General features: G+C 39.8%; 2 protein-coding genes across 2 annotated transcripts in view; one reads left to right on the top strand and one right to left on the bottom strand.

The window, feature by feature from the left end:
* Positions 1–22,402, bottom strand: part of Lim1 (LIM homeobox 1) — a 153,535-nt gene that overhangs the window by 86,233 nt on the left and 44,900 nt on the right. Inside the window, exon 4 of the mRNA XM_032439588.2 lies at positions 10,305–10,369. Within this exon, the coding sequence (XP_032295479.2) occupies positions 10,305–10,369 (65 nt within the window). The remainder of the gene's footprint in view (positions 1–10,304; positions 10,370–22,402) is intronic.
* LOC6635547 (fl(2)d-associated complex component) overlaps positions 20,497–22,402 on the top strand; it is a 45,335-nt gene continuing 43,429 nt past the window's right edge. The window contains exon 1 of the mRNA XM_015169166.3: positions 20,497–20,825. The gene's annotated coding sequence lies outside the window, so the exon portion shown is untranslated. The remainder of the gene's footprint in view (positions 20,826–22,402) is intronic.

Raw genomic sequence — 22,402 nt, 5'->3', positions numbered from 1 at the left:
ATTGCGAGGCGGCCGCAGCCTGAACTGCAACCGCAACCGCCCGTAATCACGCCGTGTGCTGCTCACGTAGCGGCGCGGTCGAGAGCAGGTCGAGTGGACGGACCAGAGCCGAGACCCCAGTCGCCAGTCGCCAGTCGCCGGTTGCTAGTTTCCAGTTGCCAGGCCCCAATAGCCGAGATACCCAATCCCCAATGGGCAGGCTGCAAGCTGTGGCCGGGGCACGTCGCGACTGCAGCGGCTGCTGTTGCCATTTTTACCTTCACTTCAATGAGGACATTCAGCGCACGTTAACATTACGATCTGGCTGGGGCAGCGGCTCCGACTCCGTCTCCGGAGTCTGCTTCAGTTGTTGTTGTTGTTGTTGTTGTTGTTGTTGTTGTGATTATCATTATATCTGCAAGATTACCAATTATTTGTTGTTGTTGTTGTTGCTGGCTGCACTATGCGCACTCCTGTTTTGCAGCCCTGCCCCTGCCACATGCACCACGCTCGCGCTCGCCCCGTCTCGCATCTATCGCTCTGTCTCCTTCAGCTTGCTGGTTATTTTTTGTTTTTAACAATTCGCGTTAATTTTTCTTTTAAAATGAAATTGCATTGGTGCTGCAACAGCGGCAACAGCGGCAACGGCGGCAGCTCCAATCGGCAACAACTCGAACTCGAAGCACTCCTGTCCGGCATCGTTGTTGTCTCGATTATGTCAGTCGTGTGTTGCCTCCTCTTTGATGTTGCTTGATGCTGCTGCTGCTGCTGCTGCTGCACAGCCAAACGGGCAACAATGCTGCCGCTGATGTTGCTGTTGCCAATCTCTCAGCGTTTAACTTGGCTCATTCATTCGGCTCGTACTAATATGCATTATGCTCGTACCCATTCTCCGCACTCTAATAGTAAGTCGGAGCTGCGCTTCGCTCCGGTTTCGTTCCGGTTACGTTCATTGAACTGCGCGACGAGCGTGTCGCACATTTTGGCCACTGGTCTTCCGATTAGAGCCCATTAGACCTCAAAGACAACAACAACAAACCAGCCAGCTCTCATCTATGCTCAGCCAAAATATTAACATAAATTTAACTATATTGATTTTTTCTTAAGGCGAGCAACATTTTGGCCGAGAATTCAATTAATTCAAAATGATACGAATTCGTTTTAAATAAAATATATATGTATATGTATACTAAATGATTCAAATATTATTTAATATTAAATTGAATATACAAGAATAGTCTTATATTAAGAGAACACGGAATCAAAGGATTCCGCAATGTCTTACGTTGAGCATCTCAAAACTGAAGAGTAAACTTTGACCCACACTTGCCGCCCAAAAACGTAACAAATAAATATTCAAATGATCTTGAAGCCGATTGAATGATGAGGAAAAAACGTTTGCTGGAAATAAATTTGAACACGAAACGTCACCCAACAAATCTTTGAGCCCCATTTCAACAAACACCCCTCAAATGAATTTGAGCAAAGATCATTGAAAATGCGCTTGAGGCCGATCGAATGGCAAACAAAAAATGTGCATACAAATATAATTTGCGATTTTTCCACACATGCGGATGGAATTTCCCGAAGCCCCGTATTAGCCAACGCCTGTATTCTGTATGTATGCTATGCATACTATAAAATCGATAACAAATTCATTTATAAATGTTTATCATATGAAATTATTTCTTTTACTGATCTATGAAATTATGTTAACACTCATATTTTGTCAAGTCCAAGCATATTTCAGTATTTGTTGTCATAGAGTTTCATATTTAAATTCTGTTGTCTTTTAAGATTTAACAGGGATAATTTTATATTTTTATAAATAAACTTAAATGCAGGTATTTAGGCGCAGCTTTGCAGGGTAACTGCAATGCGAACAGTCTAGACCGACTGCAGGTTTTTTGTTAGCCTGTGTGTTTTTTATTGCTTCGTGTTGATGGGCAAAATGCATTTTGTCATTATTGCCATAAATAAATATTTGAATTAACGAGAGCTGGCGACAATGGCAACGCGCTGATGGTGATGACAACAACAACAATAGCAACAAAAACAACAATAGCAACAAAAACAATGGCAACAACTTTGGTAACACACACCACACGCACACACATGCATTCCTGTCCACATACTCGCATGCATGCATGTATTTATGTTGCATATGCATGTTGCACATGCATGTTGCATGTATTTGCGCTGCTTTTATTTTTATTATTATTTAATTCATGTTTTTGCTGCTGCACATTTAATATATGTGCATGCACACTTTGTTGTGGCAATTATTTTTGTTTTTTCTGCAGTTGATGTTGGTTCTTTTTTACTTTTTTTTTTATAGATATTGTTGCTGCTGTCGCTGGCCCATTTACAATAATAATAAAAATAATAATAATTTTACGCCTCTGCTGTTTCGGTAAATATTTGAATTTTTAAGCATATGCACATCAACTTTATTCGACATATTTCGTTCTTTTCATTTTTTATTTTTGAATCCATTGCTGTTTGTTTTATTTATTTATTTTTTTTGTTTTTTACTAGCGGTCAAAGTAAACAGTTGCCGTCAATATTATTTAATTTTAAATTGCTTACTCTCACATGACAGCATAAAGATCTACATGTCGCACTTGCCACTTTTTTTTTAAGGTTTTAATATTTATGCAATATGAATTATGAAAGAGCAGTTGATCAACTAAGAAGTGTATCTAGATCAATTTACTTGGAGCACATGCAAAACAATTATTAATACAAATTAATATTTAATTGATCTTACCTACATTAGAAAGGATGTGTGCAATGTAAGATAATCTGATGGATTGATCGAATAGCTGTTATTAATATTTCATATATTTAACCTGCATTAGAAAGGAATGCTCCAATCCAAGATAATCTGATCTAAACACTATATTGGTTAAATCTAATACCTAATTTATTTGATCTACTTTAAAAAAGAACTCTTTAAACAAGATAATTTCATATAAATACAGATAGATTTAACTGAAAGTTATAATTATTATATTATTTATTAAAACCTATATAAATAAAATCTGTTTTAGCTACGAATTTGTATTATAATCTAGTAAATGTTTTACAATTAAAGCTAATAAATAAAAGTATATATATCGCAAGATAGAAATATTCTACCTATCGAGAGCTAATGCGGAAGAGGCAAGGATCTTTTATCGAATTCAAAGCGTCAGAGCTCAAGCATATCGATTGTCAATGCAAATAAAAATAAATGAAAAATTGAATTTTCTTTCAGCATTTTTTTACGTTTACGTTCTTTAAGCATTAAAACAAACACGCAAATTGCAAAATGCAGCTGATTTAGAACCAGCGTGCTGCCATTTGACAGTTCGACGCGCAGACATCTAAGTCACAAACGCATATGACGTCACCTTCGCAAAGCAAAGCATATTAATAATGTTAGATGTATCTAAAACAAGTTTGAACCAGCGTTTTCTACACTTGAAAGCCTTTTTCTCTAAAATCCCACCTTACTGCTCACATTCGAACCAAAAGAAAGTTGCAATACCTATCTCTCACGGATTGTTGATCACCAATCAGTCAGTCACGCAGTCAGTCAATCGATCAGCAAAGAACATTTTGTATATATACATATTGCTAAAAAAAAAAGAAAAAACTGCCCTTAGGGAGTAAAATATAAAACATCAAGCACAAGTATACGCCCCTTTGCATATGGCTATGGATTATGTGCACACTGCACATATTGGCATGTAAATGTGTGTAAATGTGGCATGTGCGCATGCATACATGTATATTCTATTATGTGCAAGTATATATATATGTATATATATATATATATATATATATATATATACATATATGTATTTGTGTGTGTGTGTGTATTGGCTTGTATGGGATTACAGTGTAATTACTTTATTACTTAATAACAAAACCATTCATGCTGCTAAAGTTATTAAGAGTTTTAATACATGCATGTATACAAACATGTATATACATACATATATATAGTATTTTATTTTATATAATTTTTCCCTTATTACTTTAATTCCCAATTGATTTTTAGTGCACATCATAAAAGATTTAAATATAAATGTATATGCAAATTTATATTTTTAGAAAGCTAACAACACACGACCAGTTCGAATGTTTATTGAGTGCATTCATCGCGCGGCTGTCTGTGATTGAAATCTTGGCTAAGTACGACAAATTAGACGTGTGTGACAAAGAAATGGCTGCAAAAAAGGCGCAAATAGATTGTGTATTAAAATGCAATATTTTACGAGATTTATGAGTTATGCATTTTAATTGAATAGATTTCGATAGTCCGGTTTTGTGGCTGGCCGGTGGCATGGCAATGGTGGTGCCATTGCTCGATTGCTCGAGGGGCGTGGCATGCTTTTTGCATGCATACAAAGCCAACACACACAAACACACATACACACACACGAGCACACACCATATGCATTCGCAATCAGTTAATGGAATCTAATAAACGTGCGCGTATCTTACGGCCACATCTAATCGGAGGCGCACGACAACAACGACAGCACGGGACACCACAAGCTGGAGGGGAACGTCGCAAAACTGAGTTGGTGGCTACAAGTACAACAGCTACCGGGTCCCGGTCCCGGTCCCGGTCCCGGTCTCTGTCCCTCTACCAATTACGATGTCGTTGCCGCTGCCGATGCCAGTCCAGGCAGCTCATATGCACTCAACACCAGCTACAAATGCTACTGCCAGCAGCAAGGCCACTGCCACTGCCACTGCGACTGCCACTGCCACAGCCGCAACCACTGGCAGAGCCAACGGCAAGTGGTGTGTACTCTGTAATTAAGTCGCATGGCCAAGACACAAAGCGAACTGTGAAATAAGGTAAATGCAAGCGGCTCAAATTACGCAACGCCAATCGCTGAGATCAGCCCAAAGCGTTCCAGGCGGCAGATTGAAAAAACAGTTATCGAATTCAAAATGTCAGCACTCAAACGTATCGCTTGTCAAATGATAAAATTTGGATATTGTAAATTGTAGAAACATGATCTGATTTATTCTATGCATACTATGCAATCATCTGAGATAGCAATAAAATAGATTTGGAAATGAAGCCACGTAATAAACTATGCTTATAAAAAATTGCATTGACATAGCTTGACAAAGCGCATTTCCCAAATAGAAAAGTTTCTCCAGACACTGATAAATACAATTTAGGCTTCCCCTCCTTGGAAGTCCTAGTCTAATTTTTGTTGTTTGTTTTCCTTTTTTTTTTTTACAATTTCGGGTAAATTGCCTTGCCTGCAGTTAATAAGGCGCTCGAACTGAAGTAAGAAATTCAATTTGGAAATTTCAATATTGAAAATATGTTGGAATTTTCCAGGAAGTTCGTTGTTGTTGTTATTTTCTATGACAATTTTGTGTGACTTGTGACGCGACTTGTTCGTTGATTTTTGATGAGATTTTCCGTTTTCTTTTCAGTTGTATTATTCTCTTGCTGTTGTTGTTGTGGTTGAAGTTGAAATTTTTTCACGCCGTGCACTGCACATTAATATATATATATATAAATGTAAAATGCTTTGTTGTTATCTATTGTCTGTTTGGGCCGTCGTGTCGCTTCTGGGTGTCGCTTGAAGTGTCAGTTTTGTTTCGTGTCCGCGTCAGTCAAGTCGCCAACAGTTTTGGCTGCCAGATGGTTGGATCTAAAACCAACAATAGCCGTACAGGCTAACAAACAAACTATGCACGATTTTCTGGCTGCTCCATGGCCGCCCTATGGCATAACCGCCGACACTCCAACTAACTAACTAACTGTCGCCAGTCCTCCATCCCCCCTTGCCACACGCCCCACGCTCCACGCCCTGCCGCTCGCTATTGCCAGCTCTCAGCCAGCAGCTGCCATCTGGCTGGCTGTCTGTCTATCAGGATGCCTGCCATTTGTTTACTGGGGCTGTCCATCTTTTTGTCACGAGTGCTGTCTGCCACGCCCACAATGAAGCGAAATTAGTTTGGCAGTCAGGCCACAGGTCGCACAGTGGAACAATATTCTACCAAATCTATATAAGTTAATGTATTAACAAAAATGTTCATTGATTTTGTTTGACTTTTCTTTTATCAAAAATTAATAAATGAATATTTTTAGTTAAATTAAATGTTTGTGTTTTCTTTTTGTTCTCTAGATAAATTGCAAAATAATAACAAATTAAATTAAATCAAAAATTGGATTGGGTTTTATTTAATTATTAAATATGAGATAAAAAAATGAGAACATTTTCGATTCGATTTTCGATATATTTCGTCTTTCAAATATTAGGTGTTATTTAGATAAAAATCTTTTGACAAAGTTAACGTTAATATATTTGAAACAAATTAAATTACATTAGAGTTAATTCAAATTGTCACACAGTGCAACACCCGTTTTTCGGGCTCGTTAATTAGCTGAACTAGAAAAAGCGGCTGCAAATTTATTTGAAATTCCCGTTTTTTATTTATTTGTTTTGGTTTTTTTTTTTGGTTAGAGCTGTTTTCTGTTTTATTTTTATTATTATTATTTTTTTATTTATATATTTTTTTTGCCATTTGTTTGTTAACTTTAAGATGCAAATGCGATAAAAGCCGAGGGCATCATAAAGCGCAGCAACAACAACAACAACAACAGCAATCAACGAGCGCGACGGCAACACTGGTCGAGCTGGGCGAGGAGGTCGCGTGGGTCGAATGCCTGCTGTGGGCTTGGGTTCGGGTTTGGGCTGTGCTGGGCTGGCTTATCGGCACCAAGACCATCTCAATGACTTACTTAATCACATAGAGCAAATCTGGTTACAGGATATCCGTCGTGCACGGAGGCCATCAACATCAACAGGCGTTGACGACAGGACAGGACCTTTGGCAACAGCGAAAATACACACACAAGCACACATATACACACACACACACACACACACACACACACACATGCAGAGGCACTCGCACGCACGAACGGAAGGTCGCAGCACTAAGGACGGAAGGACTAACAGACCGGGCAGGAGGCACACAAATTGAAGCTCATCTACTTAACGCGGCTCGCTCGCGGCTGCCAACGTCGCCAGCGCTGTGTCCTGCGCTCATCGTGTTGCCATATCCTGCGGCACAGTCGTCGCCCTCACACCCGCTCGTTTGCACTCGTTCTCTCTCTCTCGCTCTCACACAGAGTGTGTGTCGTCTCCTTCTGCGGCGTGTGCGTGTGCGGGTCTAAGGATAATCTTTGGCATAATTATTACAATGTCACCATGTTTCGCCTGTCCGCTCTGTCCGGCCCTGTCCGCATGTCCTGCCTGCTGCCGAGTCTCGCAATTTTTCTGCTCATCGCTATCATCTCATTTATTGCTTGCGGTGTTTGGCACGTTCCCTTGTGGTTTACAGCGTGAAATAAGATTTTCCTATGGCCACAGCAGTGTCGTCCAGGACCTTACTCTGCTTCGTCTTCTTTTTCTGCTTCTTTATTATGATTATTTGCGCTCGTGTGCGTGCCACTTGCCATGGTTGCCATGGTCAGGCAGCTACCCTAGCCCTTGCACATGGTCCCAGTCCCCGAAATGCCATGCCCCCCCCCACAACCAGCCCCTCCCACCTTTCCCCATACAGTCGCTGGCAATGGGCGGTGACCTGCAACGTCAGCGCCTGGGAGAGATTGGGCTCCTGGTTCAAGTCTCCGTCTCAGATGCTTGACACTTGCGTCGTCAGCGTCGACACTTGACACACGACACTGACACTCGCACCACTGCCCACGACACGCCCCGCCCCCATCCGATCCGTCCGGCTACGCACCTAACCGAACCCGGACCATTGCCAGAGCCACAACCGCAGCCACAGCTCTTCTTCTTCATTGTCAACGTCTGTGTCCTGCCCTCAAGTGCGTTCATGCGTGCTCCCTTGTCGTTGTTGTTGCTGTGGTTACCGCAGAAAAAATCCAGAGCACCTCCAGAGACCCAATATCACAAATGCTACTTATAATTGTTATGAATTAATAACAATAATATTTATAAATATTATAATAATAATAATAATAAATTGGGAACTGCTTACAACTTTGCTATCCAAGTAGAACATAGATGTGAAACTAGATATTATCTATCGCATCTCTCTCTCTTTTTTAAGCTTGGGGCTTTGAAAAATTCCAGATCTATGGGAAAATTCATTTGAGATATGTTTCACAAATTTCTCAAAGAGATCCACAAATTCATCTTGAAAATGGTTGACGGCTTCCTTATTATAAAAGTATTATAAAAGCTTGAAAATACATTTCGATTTTTATGGTCGGGTAAAATGGAAAAAAAAAAACTTTAATCGAAAATTTTGGTTTTTTAATTGTAGTATTTTAAAGTCATTTTTAATATGCAAAAACAATTTAGAGGCTTGCGGTTTCGTTCCATGGACGGAATATGAGTGGAAAGGGGATATTTAAAATTTGAGCGCGAAATACCCGCTTCTAAATATACATAAAAAAAACACATTCCGAGACAATTCATCTTGGATAAGTTTAAGCTTGACAGCCTCTGCTTCTCTCTCTCTCTCTCTTGAGAATCTACTAGTTGTTCATTTTAAATCGTTTTCGGGGCAATAGATTGTTAGATCTAATAGAATACATACGTTCAGAAAAATATATATATTACAACCTTTATATATACAGACTGCATTTGGCTAATTATATGGAATAGTTTTTTTGAATCAGTTCAGTTTCGGTTGAAATGAAGTGCCTAGCCAAGTTGTGAGACCACAAAAATGTGGGCATGGCATGCACTCTGGATATGGGTAGGCTTGTTATTGTTGTAGCCGAATATTTGAACGCAAACTGACAGCAGTCTGGGCTTAGGCCAGCGCAAACAAATTGCCAACAATAAGTCAGCAAAATTGAGCAACAACTGGGACAGGTAAAAACCTAAAGAGCCTAAAGAGGCTGCCGCATTGAGAGGCAGCTTAAAACCCTTTGCGGATAATGAAAGTGAGGTGGCAGCGAGCAGGGGACAGCGAACAGAGGCAGTTGTGATTTAAGATAGCGCAGCCAGCAGCAAAGCACCCGGAACCCATCAGCTATCAAGCGGCACCCGCACTTGGCACTCAGACGCTGCCCGTGCCCGTACCCTTACCCAATCCCAGTCCCAGTCACAGACCGAACACTCGCCTGACAAATGATGATGAGCCGCACGCGCAGCAATATCAACAACAACAACAACAACAACAACAACAATAACAACAAATGTTTAAAGACCTTGCTGGCTGGCTTTGTATGCAAATCACCGTTGACACTTGCCGCTGCCACAGCCCGAACGCAGTTGCAATCTCCGACTCAGAGTCCCAGTAACAGGCACTGGCCGAGACCGAGGCAGCGGCTTGTGTGGCACAGGTACAAAGTGCAAGCAGGCAGCTGTTGTGCCTCACACTAAGCTGTCGGGTTTAGCGACAAATCCACTCGGTGTTGCAACCTTTGCATCTCTTTGTCAGCCCGTTGCACCTACATTCATCTACATACAGCACGCTCCCACACCCTACACGCATGTGTGTTCCCATCTGTTCACTGTGGCCGCTTAATGTTTAATGCGCTTTTCGCATATCACACAAAGTGCAACAAGAACAACAGCATATTTGTTACATTGACGTTTTCGCACCTCTCTCGCCAGGTCAATGAAACACTCTCGGATTTGAGCTACTGCGGCTTATATTTTTTTGAAAGTACTTTAAAGTACCTCCTTCTCTCAATGTACTTATTAAGTGGATACATAATTAAGTAAAATATCAAGCTAAAAATGTACAAATACCGCAACTGTAGCTTGACTTGTTCTCTGCACACATTGCGTACGCTCTCGTGAGCAATTGATTTGTCAATTCTGCTTTGTGTCGCTTTCGTAAACGATGCTACGCCTACAATTTGTTAAGCAGGCATTGCAACGACTTGGTTATCATTTAGTTTCTATAACAACATTTCCCTAAATAACTTCTACAGCTTTGATGTCTTTATCAATACTATCACAGTTTCTTTTTGAGTACATATAGCAAATTAATAATTTGCAGCAGAAATCGCTGAAAGCGAAACTAAACTGCAGTTGACAATTTAGTGGAGCTCGAAATTGAGCGAACATACGGCAAAACCAACCAATCAGCGAGCCAGTCAAAAAAAAATATATAACGACATTTTTTATATATTTTTTTGAAATATGCGCATCAACGGAATTCGATAAAAAGTACAACAGCTAGCATGGGCATTACAGACTTTTGAGCACCCTGCAAAGTGCAGGAGAGCTTGCATAAAATTAAACAATATTTTAAGAGCTCATTAAAAGACTTCATTGTAAATGTAAAATCATTTTAGAACTTACCTTTTGTCAACCGAAAAATGCGCAAAGTGAAGAAAATTTGAAAATTAAATAGGTTGGTCTTGTTTCTGTAAAAAAAAAAAAGAATAACTACATTAGTAATTTGTTAGACAACAAAAAATGTATTATTATTCTAAGAGATATTAATTATAATATTCGGGAAGATATTTACATATTTTTAGAAATATTTATTTAATTTTATGCCTTTGGATATACCTAAATATTCTTTTGATTATTTATTTAAGTATTCCTATTTATTTAAATATTCCAATTTATAAAAATAATAATAAAATAAAAGCATATAAGCCCTGATAGAATTCGACCCATATACCCTGGAAAAACCCCAAGCCGGGTGGCTTTGTTGAACACAAACACACTTAATTACATTTATGCATAAGTAACACATATCCAATTTGTCAGTGCTCGCTGGCTCCAGCGCCAGCGTTTCTTTTGATATTTTAGACACCACACTGAAATCTGCTGATGAGTGTTTGAATAATTTACGCTTTTACATACATATAATTTAAATTGCAATTTATTTTTTTTTTTTTATTTCGATGATGATTTTTTTTCTTGTTGACGTGCCATACGCGCTGCTTAAATGAAGCAACAACCATTTTTATGACAGTTCCCCACACAGAAACCAGCGTGATGCTGGCAACTGGCTGGTGGCCAGAGCTGTGGCGTCTTCATGACAACTCATCTGCATACAACAAATTGACGCATCAGCAATTTACACACACACACACACACGTACACACACATGCACTTGCTCTCACACACAAAATTTACATGACACCGTTGACAGCTTCTAAAAATACTCTGTAAAGCGCATTGACTCGACTCCCTCAATGAAAGTCTAGTTTTGATGCTTAGCAAACTCTACTCGTTTGTGTATAGATCCTTATGTTGTTCATCAGATTTCGAAGATATTCTGTTCACACGGCAGCTAGAGCCCTGGACTTCTGTAGCAGAAGATTTGCAAAGTTTATTTGCATTTGAAATAATTTCAGTTAATAAAAAATTGTATAAATTGCTGCATGAAGGAAAAATAAACGTTTGTTGTAGCTGATTGTTTTGATAATTGAATAATTGAGAGGGTATCCCATTTACCGTTTCGCGCTGTAAAGTCCCACATACTCTATAAAATTGTATGAATTGGATGTGTGTATGTGATACAATATATATTTTTTTCTTTGCTGTTCAATACATAAGTTCGTGCGTGTTTATGTAAATATGCACAGCTGAATGCGACGTAATTTTCTATTTAAAATTTCTATTTTAATATAAATAAATTGAGTCCTGGTTGTGCGTGTGCGCGTGTGTGTGTGTGTGCGTGTGTGTACGCGCACTGCACGAAAAATTATTTTAATTTTCAATAAAAATGCAAATATTTTATTTATAATTCTGTGCAAATTTTACTCTATACATATATACATATATATATATATATATATATATATTTTATTTTTTCTTGCCACATTCGATATATGTGGCACACACACGCACACACACAGAGGGTACACACATGGTACACACTTATTGCAAAAAGTACAACAGCGAATATAATAGACATCGCAGCACAGTTGTTCGCTCGAGAACAGTTGACAATGTGCCAGCCGATGCAAGGATAAAGCGTCAATCCGTCAAACGGCGGCCAAATTAAGCCACTTACCAGCTCACAGGATATACATAGATCTGATATGATTACATGTGCGCGGACAGGACGATATAAAATATTGAATAAACCATATGAATAATGCCCTTACACACATATATATATATATATATATAGATTTATTATTTAAATTTATAAAAATATTAATAATATATTTTAGCCCTGCCATTCACCTTTAACATTATTTAAAAAGAGCGCTAAAGAATTAAAAACTTGAACTAGGCCCTCCTCGTGCAGTCGCAGTTCGTGCTTGTTCCCAAGCAATCGATAAGATATTAAGGCCTAAAGTAACTACACTTAACATATAGCTTCTAGAATTGTACAATATACAGATCAAATATCTTATGTTAAGGACTGATCATATATCACATCATATCATCAATAGGCAAACGTCTGCAGGGGTAGACAAGACAAGAGCAGGGCGCTTTCTCGTTTTATTTTACGTTTGCTTTTAATTGTATTGCTTATGATTAATATGTAACTGAGCGTCTGCGACATTCTTTGTATACCACGGCAGCCAGGGTATACAGACATGAATATTTTTGGAATTATTGTGTAATAGTAATTTATTCCATAGTGAATATGTCGCGGCCACGCTTAAATTAACAAAATTGATAACTGTTGACCGCTGATAACCCGGCTAGCAGCAGCAGCAACAACAACAACAACAACAACAAAAACAGTTATGAAAGAGCACGCAAATCGGAAACGGAAACGGAAAACGTTATATGAGCATAGACGGACAGAGACAGGCGGACAGAGAGACAGAGAGACAGACTGAGAGACAGATAGGCATGAGATGGATGGACAGGCGGATGGATGTAGGAGCACATAGTCGAGAAACAAATATGGTAAATGAATCAGGTATATGCGATGTGTCTGAGTGTATTTCTGTCTGTGTGTGTGTGTGTGTCTACCGTATCCGATTCGAGAGTCAGCCAGTCAATTAATATTTTGTTGTTGTTATATTTTTTTTTTGTGGTATTGTTTTTCGTGGCCATCTGAAGCTGAACTGGCTCGTGTTATGGTCACATCAATTTCCAGCTCGCTTTTATTTAAACGCATTTGTTTGCATAAATAAACAGAGACAACAACTGCAAATGAATGGCAAAAGCTAAAGCAACAACAATAACAACAACAAAAATACAAATTGGGTGAAACAAAGCAAAAAAAAAAAAAAAAAAAAATTAACAAAAAATAAAAACTAAACAAACGTCAAAACTTTTAAAATTTCAATTTCCGGTGCAACGTCGAATACGTCGGCAGGGAATCTCTTCAGATCTACACACAGATGGAGGGCAGGCAGCTCTGAGGACTGCTTCGACCTGTTGCCCATTCATAAAAAGAAAAAGCGAGAAACAGAGAAGCAGAGAGCGAGAGAGAGAGAGAGAGAGAGGGAGATCAGGACTCTTACGAGCTCGCGCAGCATGCGAGGCAAGTGCAGGGCCTGGACCTGGAGCTGGAGCTGAAGCTGAAGCTGGATAGGAGCTGTGTAAAAATCAACGAAATTAATTTTATTTTGATATTTGCGCAACAAATTCCCCAGCGAAATTATCACAACAAGTTATTTTTCAACGGGGCAAGCAGCAACAATAATAACAACAACTACAACAACAACAACAACAACAAAGGACACAATTCGCAACGTTGCACGTCAAATTTATCAAAAGCGACAGCCGTAAGAATGGAATCAGCAAACTCCATGGCCAGAGCGTATTCCACGAAGCACACTGGCAGCTCCCTTGTGCCCGCCTGTGCCTGTGCATGTGCCTGTGCCTGTGCCTGCGCCTGAGCACCAGCCGTTGAGCAGGGCCGTGTCCATTTTCATGACCGTGTATCCATGTCCAGGCCCTGGACTCGGCTCTTGTGCATCTGTCAGTCGTATAACCTTGGCGAAATGTGCGAATCTTGCTTGTTTGCTATTTGCATTTATTCAAAATTAATCAAAAACGCTTTTGATTTGTGATTTCCTGCTGTGGCTCGGGCCACGCTGATGCCTTCTTCATATGCGCCCAACCTGCACAGATCATTTCCTTTTCGAGTTGCCTTAAATGGAAAAACTTATTTGCCAAATAACGATCTCTGAATGCAGCAAACGAACAATCTACTCAGGGATTCTTTTGGCGTTTAATATAATATTAATTATTTAATTTTATATAATATTAATAATAAAACTGTTTGGCCTCACTGACGGGGTATGGGTGAAAAAATCGGCGAAAAACTTCTGCCTCACACTCAATTTCGAAGATCTTTGAGAGAACTTATTATGGCTGTGCCACGGGCTACATAGATACATAGATAAATACATTACATAGATATATATTGAAATTTCCCACCCCCAAAACTTGATCAAAACTCAACCGATTCCCGCAAGGCTTGCCTCTTTCTTCTTGGTTTGGCCTTTAGATCAATCTGGCATCTAAATCTTGGAACACAATTTTTACTCAAAATTAATGTAAAATGGTACCCTCAAATATCATATATAGACATAGGTCAAAATGTTCCACCCCCATCACTTTTTGCCATATAAGAGCTTACCATTCGACCGATCTTCCCTATGTCAGCTATATAGCTCTCTGATCCGGCCAATTTCGACTTATGTTCTGCCTGCTACAAGAAGACGGACCTCAGCAAAGTTTTAAGACGATAGCCTTAAGACTGAGACACTAGTTCACATAGATACAGCCGGACAGAAGTTTATCTATCTCTAATTATTAATAATTAGACGGCAGCTGGGCTGAGGAAGTATTTGAAAATTCTTTTCAATAAATAGACAACTAGATTCTACACTTACAAAATCCGGGTTTAGATAGCATTTCAACGTATTAGTTTATATAAAACAGCATTTACCACAAATTAAATAATTTAGCTATTTTATTGACGCAGGCAGCAAACCACAATAGATGCTTGTTGCGTATCGCAGATATTTGAATGCCTGACATATGCCACGCGCAACAGCTCAACGGCGGCGACCATCTGATTTGGCGCCCACAACATTGCATGGGCCGAGGGGCACATAATCACAGCATATTGCATGGATGTGGCTAAGACTACAATGGCAACTCATTGATGCCGAACAGCAGCAGCAGCAACAACAACAACAACAACAACAACAAGAAACAAGAACATTCGACGAGTTATTCATTCAAAGCCGCTTGCTGCGACTCATTTGAGGCATTTACATATCGTACATGCAGCTAATGAGGCATGATCATGACGCAGTCAAGATCGAAATCAGGACAAGAATGTGGGAGCAGTTCGTGGCGAGAAGAAGACGTCCACAAATTGCAGCTAGACTATGGGTGTGGGTGTGTGTGTGTGTATTTGTGCATGGGTGTGTGTAAGTGTGCATATATATATATATATATATGTCTATAAGTGTGGATGTCTGTGTTTGTGACACTTGCGCGTGTATATATGTTTGTATATGAGTGTAGGTGTGTGTGTGTGTGTGTATATGTTGTTAAGTGTGTGTCTGTGTATGTGTATATATACATATGCTTAAAAACGTTTGTCCGTATGTGTGTGTGTGTTTATTCAGATGGAGACAACTTCATTGAGATGCTTAGCACTTGATAAGCACACACACACACACGCATATACGTTCACACACACTAACACACGCACCGTTACAGCTAGTATCAAAGCGAAAAAGTTCCATAGCGTACGCAAGTGTGCGTGTGTGTGTGTGTGTGTGTGTGTGCGTGCGTGCAAGGGGATGGGGGCTGGGTATCCTAACTTTCTGGCCTGTTGCAGGCTTCGCACCCGCTCAGCGACAAAGATAAACAAAATGGCGCCCGAGCAGCAACAACAACAACAACAACAACAACAACAACTCCACTGGCCATTGGCTAAGTTATGGTCTCTGGCCCGTGCCCATACCCATGCCTGAGACTGAGCCTCGTCTGATCTGGTCTGGTTCGGGCCACAAAAAGGCTTTGGCATCGAGATGGGCATTGCATGCAAATGCAGCACATGCCTCCGCCTCTCACCAGACTGCCATCTACTGCCCCGCTCCCCTCTCTCACTCTCTCTAGCTCTCTCTCACTTACTCCATCTGCTTTTCTGTCTCTGTTGCCCCCTTTGGATTTGGCTGCGTCTGGCTTGGCATTTCCCTCTGCACGTCTGCAGCTGACATGATATACGCTTTGATGTCTCGTTTTTTTGATAAAGTACTCAATCTATAAACGCCAAGAGCAAAAACGAAGAGCCGCTTTTGCACTGCCACCGCTCCTCAGCTCCACCCTCCCTCCCTCTCCCTCTCTCTCTCTCTCTCTCTCTCTATCTCTATCTCTCTGCCTTGCACTGCTCTGCATTGGGGCCGGGGGTCAGTGCAAAAATATGATATGAATTGCCCGGCTGCCCAGCGACTGCTCAATGCTGACTGCCAACTGCCAACTGCCAACTGGCGACGGGCGACTGCCGACTGGTCACTGCTCACTGCTGACTGGAGAATGGCAACAAAAACAAAAAAAAAAAAAAAGAAAACAACAACAAAAAAATGGCGCGCTTGCAACGCTTCAAAGGTAAACACTCCGCGAACGGCAACCGGCAACAGCTTTTGGCTAATTCGCGCGGCACCAAAAAGCGACAAAGCTAATGCCGAGCACCTGAACGAACCTCGCATACCCTTACATTCATATCACATATGCAGCGACTGCACTACTTTCTCCCTTTTGCCTTCGGCGCTTAGCATCCGATCTGTGTGTCATTTTCAGGGCTCAAATGAGAACTGAAAGAGTGTGTACATATCAAAGAACAAAGTTCTATCTATCAAAATGTTTTGTTATATACCATGTTTGGTGCATAAAGCTCTTACAATCTTCGAGCTAAGTTTAGAAGACCATTTCACAAAATCGATATTTAACGACATTATGAAAAAGAGAGAAAATTAATATATAAGTAATTAAATGCTAAATATTAACTTGAAATGTAATCAAAGAATATATAAATATTAAATTGAGCTCTTCAATTACATACTTTTTCAATTTCACTCGTTTAAATTATTCAATCATAGAATTTCTGACCTAAATCTGCGCCATATATGTATGTTACCAGTGTTGGGTAAGGCAATGCAAGAAGCAGCATTGAGCTATTGTCGTGCCTGCTGCGGGGGAGCAGGTAATTCATTGGGTGATTTTATACGATTTCAAGCGTCTCTGAAACCAAACTGTCGACTCGACAAAAAGCAGCCAAGACCCCCCGAGTGGTCAGTCAGCCAGGCTGGCCAGTTCTTCGAAGAACGATTTCCGTGGAAAACATGCTCGCTTTCTCAGAAATGCAACGCAATCGCACAGCAGCAGCCAGGGGGAGGTGTGGATTGCCACAATAGAGCTGAAATTGGGGCAACTGCATTATTTGCTGCCTGCTGCTGTTGTGGGCGCCCCTCTATGAATGCCATCTTCAACCTTAGCCTGTGATGGATGAAGTGCAGCACCTCGGTAATTGGCATTGTGCTCGGCTTTAGAGGGGCCCCATTTTGCTTCCGATCTCTCTCATTCTCTCTATTTTTGTATCTGTCTCTGGCTCTTACCCTCTTTCTTTCTCTTCCTCACTCTCTTTCTCTTCTCGCTCTCTAGGCTTCTCTCAATCTCTGTCTCGCTCTCTTATCTGCACTCTCTTCCAACATCTCACCATATCTCCCTTTCTTTTCTTCTATCTCTCTCTCTATCTCTCTCTCTCTCTCTCTCTCTCTCTCTCTCTCTCTCTCTCTCTCTCTCCCTCTTTTCTTTTTCTTTATTTTCTCTGTCTCTCTGTACATTTCCTCTTACCAGTATCTCTCTATCCCGCTTTCCCAATCTTATTCTGCATATCTCTCTCTACCGCCCTCTGGCTTGTTCCCAAGCAAGCAAGCACTTTCTCTAAATCTCTCACTTCTCTTAACCTGCCCTCTCGCTCTCTTTCTATCTGCCTGGTTTGACATGTTAATCGATAGTGAATTTCCTTAAATTCCGTCCACTAAGTGCCGCGCTTTGAGAGGCATGTTACCAAACGGTTGTTGCAGTTCACGGACTCTCGCTTGATCGGGTCAGCCGTAAGCTAAAATGTCATTCATAAATCATACGCAACGATGCTGGAACGACTACGATTCCATTGCTCCGGCCACGTTTCGCTTGCTTGTGCCCGGTTTTTGTTTTCGTTTCTTGGGTTAACTTCTTTTTTCTTCTTCGCGGGCGCTTTAAATCGATTCGCAAGCAAATTAAAACATTTCAAGATTTATACGCACAACTGTCAAAAAATGTTCAAGTTCGTTTATCAGCGTAGTCACACCCCGCCATCCACCACCTCCACCTCCTCACCAGCAGCAGTTACCAGAGTTTGTCCACATCCCCCCCTGCCTTTCCCGGTGCTCTGCACAACCTCCAACTACACTTGCATTTGCAATCGCAAAGCACTTCCGGCATTCAATTTGAACTTTGCGCACAAAAAGGGCACAAAAGGCACCCTATATATCTATATCTATATCTGTATATGGCCATATATATATATATATATATATATATATACGTATATGCACATATATAGCCGCATACGTACATTTAGATATTATTTTGGCTGCACTAAGCCGCGGGTGTTGCGTCTGAGCCGAAACTTTTGTGCGTGCTGCGAAAACATAACCCAAAAATTGGCTTTAACTTTTATGATTTTCATGATGAAAGTTCCCAAAACCAAAAAAAAATAAAAATAAAAAACGCTTCCAAAACGCAGCGAAAAAATGAATGCCAACAGCCGCAGCCGTTGCACACAGCCGCTATGATAATATTTTTGCATAAAACACGGAACTACAAATGAAATCAAAATTGAATTAAAAATTTCTTCTGCACACGCAAATTGCCAAATGCAACACATTTCATACCGAAATTTTGCTTTTTTTTTGCATTATTTTTTAAGTGTGACACGCCCTTAGGAACAATTTAAGATATTCGTTTCCACACATTAAGCATGTTTTCTTTATTCATTTTAGAAAATTGCCAAAAAGTTTAAGTTTGCGAAATTTTAGAAAATATTTTTAATAATTTTATTATGTAAGCTGGGTTCTATTTTAATAGGACCACATTTTTGTTTAGCTTACTAGAACATTAATTTTCTATTTTGAGGCTTTTGCAAAACACAATTCATTTGAATTTAAATTGAATTTGAATTTCATACTGATATGAATAATAATTTGTCTTTTATTGGATAGCAAAATATGTATATATTTTTTATAATAAAATGAATTTCATTCCATTTTCATTTAGAAACAGATATATGAAATACGACAATAGATATAATATACATTAATATATCGGGTATTATATCATACTTTTAGACTTCTCTAACCGATGAACTAATATTGAAATTATTTTGAAAATTGTCTTCCACAAAACTATATTGTTCCAACTTTCAACGGAGACGCTGGCGACATCTGTAGTCAAACAATAAATCTGAATGCGCCTAAAAGTATGCCACTATTAGCTGGGACACGAACCAATTTAACACTTACGATATTTGAATTTACGATATTGGTTTACAGAAATACAAATGTTAACAATTATTAACTCTTCTGCTGTTAAATAAAAAGCTGCTCAACGGTAAAGGGAAAGAATCTTAAGTAGTAAATTTATCAAGCTGAGAAAAGTTACTAAAAACAAGACAAACGCAACTTAAATAATATTCAAGACCCCCACAAAACTAACCCAATAAATGCATTCAGTGGAAATAAATAAATATTTATCTGAACATGGCCCATTAAGTGAAGCCAACCGGCGTTATATAAACATTTAATGTCGCGTAGAACATTTATATGTACAGCAAGAAGCCGTTAAAGAAAATACCCAACCGATATTCTATGCCATTTCCGAAACCGAAACAAAACTTTACGCTCGCTGCGTTTGCCTCTGCGTCTGCGCCTGCGCTCCAAAGACGAGCCCGACGCGAACGCCGTCAAAGCCAACCGGTTTTTAATACACTTGCGTAGCTGGCTATGTGCACTACAAGAGTTGATCTGTAGCATATGAATATATATGTGTGTGAAATATATATATGAATGTTTCTCAAAACATAGAAAGTAATTTCTACAAATATTTTCCAGTATGTAAAAAATATGCTACAACAAAAAGTGAAATTTGAAATATTTTTTTAAATTTGCTCTTCTTTAAAACTTTTTCAAACAGAGAAAATGCCACAAACATTTTCCTAAAACTTTTTTTTATACTTTATGTATTTACTATATTTTGTGAACTGTAAAAATTGTATCTGAAATATATAAATATGTATACTTTAGGCTCATTATATTCCAGGAGTAAAAAAGTATTTTTAAACAAGGACATTTTTTTAAGCTAAGAACTTATCAATTGTTTTTTGTTGTCTGTTGTTTTTCTGCTAAACGCTTTTTTGTGCGCAGTTAGCGTATAATCGGAGTCGGTGTGGCATAGTTAACAGTTGGCTTAGTTGTTTTCTCTGCGAACGTTTTGGCTGGCGTCTTGGCTGCCGCTTGTTGTTATTGTTGTGCGGTGCCTTGTTAGTTTGTGCGCGCGACTCGACAACGTTGGTTGTTGCCACCAATCAGCGAACAGCGAATGAACCAAACACCAAATACCAAAAATACCGAACCGCATCCAATTGTTTGTGATTCCTATTTTTTTTTTTTTTGTGTGCTTCGCATAATTTGTATTTCATTTTTTTTCTGTTTGTGACACTTGTTGCATGCCCCAGTCCTGCGTCCTTAAAGCGCAACAACAGTGCTGAGAATTGAGAGGGAGAAAGAGAGAAACTCGCGAGTGCAATTTGAAAGTCGCGACAAGCTGAACATCAACTGTGAGAGCAAGAGGGAGAGGGAAAGAGACGAAGAACGAGCGGCAAACGGGGTAAGCCAAATCTTCCAGAACTGCCGTTAGATGATACAAAAAACGAAGAAGAGGAACACTTTAAGCCAATTTGCTGTGTGTGCCGGTGTGTTGGCTTTTATGACAGAGCGCGATCCAAATTTGATAGGTGTCTGTGTGTGCCACATAGCCACAGCAATAACCACAACAACAACAGCAACAACAGCAATAACAACAAGAACAACAAGTGGTTTCTGTGGTGCCTGCAACGCTTGCAACGCCAAATGTAAGCGTCAAGTGTAGCTCACGACGTCTTGGCTGGGTGAAAATTGTGTGTGGTGTCAAGACGTCGACACGCCCACTTTCTAGAGCTGCATTCGCCAAACCAGAACTGCGGCACTTGAGCCTGCGGTGCTGCCAACTGACATGGCCAAGTTACCGAATGAAGTCGCTTCAAGTAATCAGCATGAGAAGCGCAGCGAAAGGCCCATGTTGGGTGCGAAATTAACAGCCAGCTAATTACAAAATTACTAAATGTACTTGTCAAAATATTCCCAGATGTTCGCTGATATAAGGCATGGCAACGTTAAGATGGACGCACACTTATTAGACGCAGCTCGAAATCAGTCGAAAGTAAATACAAACACAGTAAAATAAAACTTAATTATCCAGTATTTAAATTTCTAGAACAGCGAGAAGCTAGATAGTTCGACAGTTAAACAATGAATAGAGAACGACAAGTGAAATAACAGAATACACATGAGTACAATTTCATAGTGAAATTATAAATAAAATGGCGCCCAACGTGGGCGCAGAGAATATAACTAAGGAGAGGCACATTTACAAAGTAAAGCGAAACTATTAGGAGAATCCAAGCATGTATATTTATGGGACATTAGCTCGTCTATCAAGCACACTATACAAAGCGGTGCCCAACGTGAGTTTGATAAATGATTCTTGGGGCTATAAACTAGACTATAAACAAAATCTAGCTGGGTTTCAACTTAACTTAGCAAACTGTGGCTTTGAATGCAAGATTTATTACAGACAATGCAGTGTCTAGAAAGCTGCACTTACCTATTTAATTACAAATGAATGCAAGTAAAGTTTAGATATGCATATGCACATATTGTATGTAGGTCTGTGCACGACTAGCAGTACCTAGGAAACCCATATCTATGCAAATTTATGTAAAAGCAAAATAGATAGATAGAGAGCGAGAGAGAGAGGGAGAGCTGGTAAGAGAAACAGTGAGAATTGCAACAGTTGCTAAGCTGAGCAACTCAACACATTGAGAATTGCATAGAGAGGCGTGCGGCAAACACCAGAGGTTGAAATGACTTTGACTTGAGACATTTGGCCTGAATTTTTGGATTGGTGGTCGCAGTTTGCAGGTTTTTCTTTTTTTGATATTTCTTTTTGTTTTTCGTTGCTTTTCACGCTTCTCGGCTCAGCTTTGCGCGCCAAGTGAACTGAACTGAACGTGGCCAGTGAATGGGCTATGTTGGCGCTGGCAAACAGGGGGGAATTTGTGGTACCAAGAAGTGTTGCCCGTGTCGAAGAAAGGGGCAACAACAGCAACCGCAGCGGCAACAACAACGACAACAACAACAACAACC

Source organism: Drosophila virilis, chromosome X (genome assembly GCF_030788295.1).
Source record: "Drosophila virilis strain 15010-1051.87 chromosome X, Dvir_AGI_RSII-ME, whole genome shotgun sequence".
NCBI classification, from domain to species: Eukaryota; Metazoa; Arthropoda; class Insecta; order Diptera; family Drosophilidae; genus Drosophila; species Drosophila virilis.
Note: the sequence above shows the minus strand (reverse complement) of the source record. Positions and strands in the feature narration are given on the sequence as shown.